This window comes from Sinocyclocheilus rhinocerous, unplaced genomic scaffold, assembly GCF_001515625.1.
Source record: "Sinocyclocheilus rhinocerous isolate Xijiao unplaced genomic scaffold, SAMN03320098_v1.1 scaffold721, whole genome shotgun sequence".
NCBI lineage: Eukaryota > Metazoa > Chordata > Actinopteri > Cypriniformes > Cyprinidae > Sinocyclocheilus > Sinocyclocheilus rhinocerous.
In genome coordinates this window covers 62163-73241 of record NW_015656165.1, presented here as the reverse complement: position 1 = coordinate 73241, position 11079 = coordinate 62163, and the positions used below count along the sequence as shown (strand labels likewise).

Here is an 11079-nt window from a genome sequence, read left to right as displayed (position 1 = left end):
CTCACTCACTCACACACACACACACACACACACAAAACAACAGGAAATTCTGTACTCTCTGTAACCAATTATCTGTAACCAATCATCACATTTTAATACTTCATTCAGCTGTATTGTGGCGTTCGTTTTTTAGCTTTAGTTTTGCACTCAAAATATTCACTTTATTATAGTTTGTACTTGATGATAGTATGCACTGTGCATAACCACACTAAGAAATGTTTTGTTCTGCAGTTGTTCATCCTACCACACTGAGCATGAGGGACAGAACATGCACTTTAAACACTCTCAACCCCAAAGCTGTGGAGGAAACGCACGGCACATTTACACATCAAGCTGTATGGTGCTCATATGAATTCTGAATACTGTGGTTGGTTTTACTGTCTGAGCCTTGTGAAAGTTTTTGTACGGACTAATCTACAGTATTATTTATTCTTGCTCCAAAAGTTAAATGACTTTGGGACTGAGAAAACTTGAATTAGATTTAAGATTATGTATAGGTTTTACTGATTGTGAAATGTTGCTTTCAATTACTTGTGATTTGTTAAAAGAGGGTGGCAGGTATGTAACCATTTCCTCAAGCTGTTTTTATAGGGCCTTTTTTTTACAGTCTTAAAATTATTTATGAATTAATCAACCACTAACAAACATATGGAGATACCACAAGGTATACATATTATGGTGACGTGTGTATCTGAATTGTAATAAAATGTCTGGATTAAAATTGTGTCCTGTGACATCAGACTTCATCTTTGTTGTCATCTAATATTAATCTCTAAACAAAAAGTCATCACAGTGGAATATATACCATTGTTTTTGTACACAGCTGATCTGGCCAAGTGGGGCAGTCGTGGCCTAATGGTTAGAGTCGGACTTGTAACCCGAAGCTTGTGGGTCTGGCAGGAATTGTGGGGGGGTGGGGAAGTGAATAACCAGTGCTCTCTTCCACCTTCAATACCACGACTGAGGTGAGACCCTTGAGCAAGGCACCGAACCCCCAACTGCTCCCCAGCAATATGGCTGCCCACTGCTCCGGGAGTGTGTTCAAGGTGTGTGTGTGTGTTCACTACTGTGTGTGTGCACTTGGATGGGTTAAATGCAGAGCACAAATTCCGAGTATGGGTCACCATACTTGGCCACACGTCACTTCACTTTTATAAACTAGTCCAATCCAGTTAACGTGTACTGACAGCTGATGTGTGCTTTGCCATTCTTAAAGGGAGCAAAATGGATACAGCACAGGTTTGTATAAAAAAATGTAAAGTTTTTCTTTTTGGAATGCTACTCGTACCACAATATTTATGATTACGTTGTCATGGAAAACAAAGGAATTTTATGATTTCTAGGTCAGAAAAAGTTAATAGACTGAAAATTAATAATTTTCAGTCATGGAAAAAAAATCATGGATTACTTTTAATTATTCTGTTCTATCCTAAAATAAGATATCCTAAAATGTTCAGGTTAATCATGTATTCATGTAATATATATTCTTGGCTGTATCAAGTAATTCTATACTATCAAATCTGATTCTACACAAATTGTCAGTGGCTCTGATTCTCGTGAAAGGTGATAATCTCTTGAACTCATGTGGATTGTATTAAAAATAGTTTTTAGCCAAATGTTTTTTGAACGTTTGTTTTTATCAATGAAATTAAAAATCACACCAGTGTCAACTTCAGAATTAAATGTTAAATGTTGGGGTTTGGCATTTTGGTTTTAAGTCACAGAAATTCTTTGATCAGAAAGCGTGGCAACCCTGAATATAATAGAAGTTGGTTTTCTAAAATATAATTTCTGAAATATCACACTTATCTCTGTGAGAGCCCATTTCAAATGGTTGCATTCACTGGACAAAACATGTAACTGAAAAAACAGAATTTCTTTAAAGAAGTCCTTTTAATATGTTCTGTTTTCAATAAATTTCAGATCTGAAGGATGACGGAACACTATTGCTCGAAGAGAATTTCTAATAATTCCACAGTTTGTCTCAGACTATATAAAAATGCTGCATTAGCAAGTTAAAATGTAGACAAAAGCAAAAACTTCTGAAATATCACACTTATCTCTGTGAGAGCCCATTTCAAATGGTTGCATTCACTGGACAAAACATGTAACTGAAAAAACTGAATTTCTTTAAAGAAGTCCTTTTAATATGTTCTGTTTTCAATAAATTTCAGATTTGAAGGATGACGGAACACTATTGCTCGAAGACAATTTCTAATAATTCCACAGTTTGTCTCAGACTATATAAAAATGCTGCATTCGCAAGTTAAAATGTAGACAAAAGCAAAAACAGGACTGGTGTACACTGATTAAAAACAAATACTCCTTTCATGTCAATTTTTTCCACTTATGCATTCACTCATGTTACCCTTGTAGATGAACCGAAAGGCTTTTCATTTAATTTTTGCTTTTATAATGAGTATTAATGTTGGGTCTTGGTGTACAGGTATCAGCAGTCAAGCTTGGGTTTTTTGGCCTCTGGTTCGGACTCAGGCACAGGTACACTAACCCCAGGGATCTGAAAAAGACAAAAGTTTTTAAAAACCAAGGGGAGATATCACCACAAATAAACCATAAACTATGGGGACATAAGGGATAAATGACAATGTACACTCAGATAAAAATAAATAAATAAATTATTAAAATAAATGTATTTTAGTCCATTTATTTACTTATTTGCCAAGTTGTTGTGTAATAAATCCCTTAATTATCCTAAATGATGGTCAAGATGATATAAAACACCTTCACTCCGTGTCAGAGTCCTGATCGGCCTAAATAGGTTTATTTAGCGATAATGAGGTACTTATTAAACATAAATCATATAAACTAGTTCAAATTATTACTGTAAGAAGAAATTGGGAATTGATTCAAGAGGCATGAAACTTGCACAGTGTAGGAGACTGGTCAATCCTATAATTTAGAAGTTAGTTACTATACAAAAATAATTGCGGCTGTGATCGACCAGTCAGAATCATTTCAGAAACCCATGTAATTATGCAGTTGCAGTCTCGCAATAAAAAATAAAAAAATCTAGAAAACAAAAACATACCACCGGTTCAATGAGCGCCATTCTGATCCTTTGATGCTGTATGTTGGAAGCGTCCAGGCTGATTGTTACTTTAACTTCGTCAAACATGCGGAAAGTGTGTTCCTCCACTTTGAGTGTAGGACCCTGAGGAGAAAAAAAAAACCGGTTCAATCACGGAACATTCATACAGAATCATGCAACATCTCACGAATATGACCTGTAAGCCTAATACTGCCTGGCTGTGCAGACTGATATCAAAGTTAGTCCGTACCTCAGAGTCAAAGCTGAGATGAGGACTGGGTTTGTCCTTGTTGTCAAAGAACACAGCGCCCTCCAATCCAAATTTAGGGATGAGGATGATGATGGCATTTTTTCTTACAAAAAGAATGAAGCCTTCCTCGTTTATGATTCCCTTATTCTTGAAGAATAGCTGAAGGGTTAAAATGAAAGACACCATATATTAAAAAATTGCAACAATTATTCCATAAATCATAAAAGTCAGGCTTTTTTGGCGTTTGCACTACCTGAGTGTGGAACGCCACTGAGGCTCTCTGTGCATACTGGGCCATTTTGTGTCTGTAGTTGAGGTTGTTGCATAAGGCCGACTGCTTATGCTTGTCCATCAAATCTGGGTACGTACTGTCTGCGTTAATAGCCACTGCTAACAGACGGTGAACTATGATATCAGCATATCTACAAAGTCAAAAAAGCATAAATGTTTAGTTGGGGGGGGGAGTCAACATGTGAATGGGTGAAGAAATGTTGACGCACACAAAAAAAATCATCATGACGGTAATCCATAAGACCCCAACGGATGAATCAATGTCTTATATTTTAAACTTTTTAACTATAAACCATTGCTTCTGGCCAACTGTCATACACAGATATAAGAGATGGTCGAGTTCATGCTTGATTCAAACCGAAGTGCTTTGTGAAGCCTGACACAAATGTATTGTGAAGCTTACGCGAGAAGTGATGGTCCTCCAAAACGGAATGAAGGTATGGAAATTTGTTGATCAAAAACAGTGCAAACTCTGAATATCACGAAAGCCCATTTCAAATGATTATCTTTACTGGACAAAACAGTGACAAAACCGGAATTTCTTTTGAAAAAAATTTTTTTTTTAATTAATACTGATAAGTAAAAGTAATACTGATGTTCTATTTTCACTGAAAATGATTCTTATATTTAAAAATGACAGAACCCAATGGCTCAAATCGAAACTGATCATTTCAGTTTGTCAAATTGTACAAAACATTTGTATTTGCATTGGCTAGTAAAAAAACAAAAAAAACATTACTTTGTACATTGAATAAAAGGAAACTAAAAACCCTTTCATGTAAATATTTTTCTACACAACCTTTTTATGTTTTAAAGTCCCCCTGCAGTCACTAATTTTATCCCTTAAAACTCATCTTCGATAACCAAAATGATATATTTTGGCATTATATGAACTCATGAACTCTAAAAATCTTTCATCTGAAGAATGAATGGTATACGTCTGGGTTGGCATGAGGGGAAGCAAACCATGTGAAAATGTTCATTTTTAGGTCAACTGTTCCTTTAAATTGATTCAGTGGTCCAGTGCGTCTCACCTTCTGATGGGTGATGTGAAGTGTGTGTAAATGGGCGATGCCAGGCCATAGTGGTGGAAATCACTGTCCATGCCAGAGCAGAAATACACGGCCTGCATCATGCAGCGGGTGGCCAGAATCCTCAGCAGGGTGTTGAAGTACGGAAAGTTCTCAACTGTCGCATTGTTCAGGGAATCAGCCAGAGCTTTGGCTGAATCTGTGTGGATGTTGAGGTCCTGGAAAAAAAGAAAACGGCAAGGAAAAAAAAATCAAAGAAAGTCACCAGAATGCCTCAAACATTTAAATATGGGGGATGATTATATGTCTCTAGGTGGGTCGTAGCATGAACAAGTTTGGGATGCACTGACACAATAGAAAAGACACTCACTGGTCACCACCTACTGGTGTAAAAGCCTGATATACTCAAGGCGAAGGTCTTTTTTGTTTGTCTCTTAAATGTTTGAAACAGTTGTGCAACGGTATCGAACATTCTGACACTACCCATGATGTAGACAGTGGTGTTTAGATATGTATGTAAATATGGGCTATACTCTTTTTCTCAATAACACATCAAACACACACACAAAAAGAAATAACAGCAGTTCAGAAAGCATCTGCTAACAGGGATAAGCTCTGCAATTCAGCACTCCAGTGTTTTCATGTTTTTCACTCATGTCTATCCTCAACGGATAGAGTGATGTAGGATATCAGACAATCTAAGATTTGGTCAAAAACATGGTTGAAACATGAGGAGCCGAATTCCACAGAGGCCGAAGACAACAGGATGTTCATAAATCAGATCCTAGCACTAGCCAGTCTGAAGCAAGCCTAACCAACTCTTTCACAGAACAGCTTTCAACATTAACGATGTTGTGCGGCTCGTTCAATGAATCGCTGGCCGTCTCAGTGATCAGCCGTAAAACAGTGATTCTGTCCAAATTCCCTTTAAAATCTTAAATGATTCCCTTTGAGCTAAATTGACCTGTTTCCCTTACCTATAGTGAACAGAACAAGTGCACCTGAAAAGATTTCCACTTGTCAAAGAAGGTGGAGCCCCAGCCAGAACACACCCACCTATTTCACAATCGTCATGGACCAATAGCAGTTCGAAGGTGTTTAATATCCGTGAAGTTCTCTAGAAAGTTTATGCTGGTGAGCGGTTTTGATCCACTGAAATAAAATCCAAAACACCTTTGTTTTTGCCAAATCTTGTTTGAAATATCATCACACGTATGTTCTTCGATTTTGCTCGAATTATCTTTAAATCAGAGCAAAAATTGTCCCTGAAAATAAATTCTAGGGGTCCAATGTTGTCCTTAACTAAATTAAAAAAATATGTCTGACACTGGCTTGGTTTAATGCAGGTGTTGTTAGTGGTATGATTTCCACAGCCAAAACCCTTCAGGAATCTGTTCAGTGAATTATTCAACATCAGAAAACATGATGTTGAACATCTCTTTTGCTCAGATACATCATGTTGTAGTTGCAAAACGTGGATTAAATAAAAATGAAACATAAGAAACTTCATAGCTTCCACCCACCCTTGATTTTGCAGCCTTAATGAGGATGTCGTAGTTTGATGGCGGTGGTGAAGGGTGCTTCCTCAGTAGGGCACATTCTGAGAACTCATCGTAGATCTTCTGCGCTACAGAGATATTCGCCAACAACATGAACTCCTCCACCATAGAATTAGTCTCCCTGGAGAAAAATGTAAGTTTAAACTTCCAGAATCCAGACAAAGACAGTTTGGGAAAAACTAATGGTATTATATTTCACCATACAATCAGCAGAAATAACAGAAAAGAAAAAAAAAAAATTCAAAACATTAACGTTTTAAAACCTTTGGCAGAAAGATGTATATAGCACTCACTTGAGTTCTTTGGACTGCAGATCTATAGGGTCGTGTGTCTCGCTGTCGATATGGAAACGTACTTCGGGAGAGGAGAGGGTCAGCGCTCTGAAAAATTGGTATAATAAGCAACTCTTACAAACTGGGTCAACGTAAAGGGTTAAAGACGGTTTCATGATCAAAGCTGTGTTTCAAAATGATTCAATTTATTCTATTTAAATGGAAATACCCTTTTGCAATTCTCCGGCCCTTTAAGATCTTGGCCAGTCTGTTAAGGCCCCGCAGGCTCTTCGTGATGTCATCCTTCATGGTGCTGTCATCAATCCTCATCTGAGCTTCGGCATATGTAAGGGAGGCCTTACGTGATAAAACAACAACACTTCCTTACAGTGCACATTCCATCATAAACCATCAGTTTAAATCCATTTTTGAAAATTAGATGCAAACCTTGGAGTTAATGATGCTCTTTGTGAAGTGAGCTTTGAGGATTTCAGCATTGTGGTTCATCTCCCAAATACAAGAGAATGCTAACCTGAGGGTGGAAGTGCTCATTAGACAGTGACGGTTTTAAATTATGTTTACTATGTAAATACATAATAAAAAGGGTATACAAAGGGTAACCACTTGAGTAATAATAGTTATGCTAGAAAGCACACCTCTCGACATTGGACCGCAGAGAACACAAGTTGGAACTCAGAAGTTCAGGAACCATGTCAATTCTCTGTGAAAAGAAATGACAAAATTTACCATGCAAATTAAAAGAAAGTTATACGTAGAAAAACACTACAAGATTAAAGGTTATTTTCGAAATGAGGAAATACAATTACTGTGGATAGATCATAATTTCAGCCATTAAAAAAAGTTTCTGCCGAAAAAGCCATAAATGTCATTTTCAGTTGAAAGGAGAAATAGGCCAAAAACTGACTATTAACAACAACAACTCTAATAGATTTTTCCCTACACAGCAAATTATTTTATTTATTAAACTGTTTAAGCCTACACTAGCATTCAAAAGTTTGGGGTTGGTAAGATTTTCGAATGTTTTTGAATGAAGTTAAAACAAGGCTGTGTTTATTTGATCATTATCATTCCATACATTACATTTCCACAAATAAGTACCTTTCCACAAAGGTAGACCGTAGTGCCTCTGCTTGCTGCCTCTTGATCTAGAGCATTTCCTGGCCGAATAAAATGGCTGACATCTGCAATGTGAACACCAACCTAAAACAAAAGCATACCACTCAATACAAAAACCCCTTGGAATTGCACTAGTGCATTCTCTTTACCACTTGTGATAATTTATGCAAGCTGCTATACCTCCAAGTTTCCATTCTCCAGTTCCCGACAGTGAAGAGTATCATCAATATCCGTACAGCCAGGAGGATCCACACTACACACGCAGAGGTGTCTAAGATCTGCTCTGACCTTCAAATCCTGCAGGAAAACAGATAAATATCAAGCCTTGAGCATTTCAACAATTACCATGAAACATTCCGACACAACAACATCTTTCAAAATGCATGACTACACCACCTCCTCAGTAATACTCCAGGGCATCTTGGGTAGGAAGCTAAGAACAGCCTGAGAAAAGGGCTGGTGAGGAACATCATGTTCTAGAAGAAGCACCTCTGTCTCAGTCTCTTTATCTCCAGCAGAGCCAAGGTTTTTCACAAAGTGACCCTGAGAGACATCGAGAAAAAGAATACGGTGACCTCAAAATGATCAGAGTGGAACCTCAGCATCCAGGCTTCCAGACTCATATTATGTTTAAAACAGTCTTAATAAAAATTCAGAAAAGGTGGCTATTAATATACAATGAGCATGATTGATTTATAATACTAAATTCAAGTCTGCATCAAAATACTGCAAAAAAAGCATCTCTGAGGAAATCGGTTGCTTAAAACTTGTCGTCATTTGTATAAATTAAGACCGTAAATCATTGACACTTACATTTGGGTATCTGGAGTTTTTAGGCCAGCCATCGATAGCAACCATAATCCTCTGTCCAACCAGATTGGCGGCTTGTCTGGTCTCAATACGAATCCGTGGGATTCGTCGGTCTGCTGGGGTGAAGAGGTGCCTTGTTGCCTGGTGTTGGAATTCAAAACAGCTAATTAATACAATACATCAGACAAACATATCGTAATTGTTCAAGAAACAGAGATTCTTAAAATGACTTAGCAGTCATGCATATAGAGAGCAAAATACAGTGATTATATTAACAAAAACTGAATTATTCTTATACTGTGTGTTTAGCTCCTCAGCATTATGTTCATACAGAGCTTCAGCTAGTTATTTCAGTAACACTACTGTATCTTATGCTCACACATTTATTTGATCAAACCTTCAGTAAAAAACAATAAATATTGCAATATTACTTATTGTGATATACACTGCCTAGCCAAAAAAAAGTCACCATTTTCACAGGCACATACTGAAGAATTCAGGATTGGATCATTATTGCAGTGATTAACATGTTTCTGGCATGTTATACAGTGGGTATAGAAAAGAATCACTCCCCTTTAAAAGAATCACATTTTGTTACACACACATGTACATATTCCAGGACGACTATTCTAAGATTCACCAGGCTTAATTTTTGAAATAGTGGTTTAGTGAGCTTGATGAATCATTTTCTTGTATGAATTGGCCACCACAGAGTCCTGAACTTAACTCTATTGAAATTCTTTGGGAAGTGATGGAGTCGACTTTGCAGAGTAGTTCAACTCTCCCATTGTCATTATACGATCTCAAATCAAGATCTTTTCTTCCGTTCTGCTGCTTCATATTTTTGTGGAAATCATACTTTTTTCCAGGATTGTTTGATGAAGTTCAAATGCATTTAAGCGTTCATTAAAAATAAAAATTTTTTGTAACATTATAAATATCTTTACTGTCACTTTTTTTTTTAATAATGAAATATCAGACTTTTAAATAGAAAAACCACTTGGCTATACAATCACCTTTTGCAATATTAGGCTTTGCATTTGCCAAGGAAAAAGTTTAAATCAGTTCTAAGCAGGACAAAGTCACTGTCAAGACTGCCAGCAACAGCACCAATAATGTCAAGCAAAATCAACAGACCTCAGTGACTGAAAACTAGCTAGTGGTGAAGCACTGTTACCTCTTTGATCATTGACTGTGAGAGCATCCCACAGAAAGGCCTCCAGTTCCTCTTTATAATGCCCACCACTCGTCCAGTGGGCTGGAGAACACTAGAGTCTGATGGTTCACCCTTCAGCTACAACACAACAGCAAGAAGTCATCATACAGGTCATAAAAATACACAATATACTTTGCCAGAACGCACACAGCTTCCAAAACAGGGCCTTTCGGATTCAACTACACGGTGACTTTGGATATATTGGAGTAATTATATTAACAGTCAAATGATCTTATGGGACTTACCTTATTTTCAGTCTCATCTTCCTCGGCATCTTCATCATTTGGACTATCATCCTGCAGCACAACAGATGATGGAGCAACCCAGTGTTCTTTGGGAAATAATTCAACAGCCACTACATCCTGATGAACAGCCCGGTTTAAATTCTGAAGGCCTTGAAGTAAAACCTGCCAGAACATGTGATGTTAACAGATTTTTCTGCTCACAAATGTTTTTAAATGAATAGTTTACCAAAAATGGTAATTCACTTAAAATCTACTCACCCCTAGGCCATCCAAGATTTAGCATTACATCACTTGCTCAGCAATGGATCCTCTGCAGTGAATTGAGCATCCAAATAGCTAATAAAAACATTACAATAATCCACACGACTAAAGTTCATCAATTAACAACTGCTGAATTGAAAAGCTGCGTGTTTGTAAGTAAAAATCCATCATAAAGATGTTTTTAACTTCAAATCTTTACTTCCAGCTACAATACAAGTCCTCTATCCATCATATTGCTTTCTCCAATGAAGGAAAAAGGAAGCGTTATTATGGATTATTATGGACTCATATTTTCAGCGGAATCAATGGTTTGAAGTTAAAAATAAAGGGGTCATCGGATGCCCATTTTCCACATGTTGATATGATTCTTTAGGGTCTTAATGAAAAGTCTATAACATACTTTGGTTAAAATTTCTCAATGGTAGTGTAAAAAGTACCTTTTTTACCTTGTCAAAATGAGCTCGGTTTTCAGCACGTCGCTCTAGTCCGTGTAGCATTAAATGCTAATGAGCTCTGCTGACCCCGCCCCTCTTTTCCACGGGGTGACGAGCAGACTGTAAACTTCACTTCAGCCGCGAAACTGGCTAACTAGCACGTTATTAGGAAAGGCGATTTTCAAAGATTCATAAAAACCCCTTATACTCACTTCTTCTGTAGATGAAGCTGGATCATGAATGATTCGCGCGAACATAGACGCATTTAGGCAGATCGGTGATCGCCGCATTCCTTTCAAAAACGAAAGTAACGTTAATCCTCTGCGTCTTCAGCGGCTCAGATGTCGGGAGTAAATGACGACTGCTATGTTCATTATTAAATCCAACAATAAAACAACTTAATCGCTTAGGAGACATTCTAGGAGACAATCAGTGTTGAAACAATGGCATTTGGATTTTTATCATTATATGTGTACACACACTGCCAACACACGTATGTTCAAACAACATGTAAAAGTGAATTT

At 37.3% G+C, this 11079-nt stretch overlaps 2 protein-coding genes across 2 annotated transcripts in view; one reads left to right on the top strand and one right to left on the bottom strand.

Annotated features, from left to right (window-relative positions):
• LOC107719735 (protein aurora borealis-like) overlaps window positions 1-729 on the top strand; it is a 4962-nt gene extending 4233 nt beyond the window's left edge. Inside the window, exon 11 of the mRNA XM_016527226.1 lies at window positions 232-729. Within this exon, the coding sequence (XP_016382712.1) occupies window positions 232-252 (21 nt within the window). The 3' untranslated portion in view covers window positions 253-729. The remainder of the gene's footprint in view (window positions 1-231) is intronic.
• Window positions 730-2143: 1414 nt separating this feature from the next.
• dis3 (DIS3 exosome endoribonuclease and 3'-5' exoribonuclease) overlaps window positions 2144-11079 on the bottom strand; it is a 13858-nt gene continuing 4922 nt past the window's right edge. Inside the window, exons 6-21 of the mRNA XM_016527207.1 lie at window positions 9861-10022; window positions 9577-9693; window positions 8403-8540; window positions 7986-8132; window positions 7770-7886; window positions 7572-7673; window positions 7109-7173; window positions 6900-6984; window positions 6682-6809; window positions 6474-6560; window positions 6145-6301; window positions 4625-4839; window positions 3553-3721; window positions 3300-3458; window positions 3050-3172; window positions 2144-2518 (exon numbers count right to left, since the gene is read on the bottom strand). Of these exons, the coding sequence (XP_016382693.1) occupies window positions 2450-2518; window positions 3050-3172; window positions 3300-3458; window positions 3553-3721; window positions 4625-4839; window positions 6145-6301; window positions 6474-6560; window positions 6682-6809; window positions 6900-6984; window positions 7109-7173; window positions 7572-7673; window positions 7770-7886; window positions 7986-8132; window positions 8403-8540; window positions 9577-9693; window positions 9861-10022 (2040 nt within the window). The 3' untranslated portion in view covers window positions 2144-2449. The remainder of the gene's footprint in view (window positions 2519-3049; window positions 3173-3299; window positions 3459-3552; window positions 3722-4624; window positions 4840-6144; window positions 6302-6473; window positions 6561-6681; window positions 6810-6899; window positions 6985-7108; window positions 7174-7571; window positions 7674-7769; window positions 7887-7985; window positions 8133-8402; window positions 8541-9576; window positions 9694-9860; window positions 10023-11079) is intronic.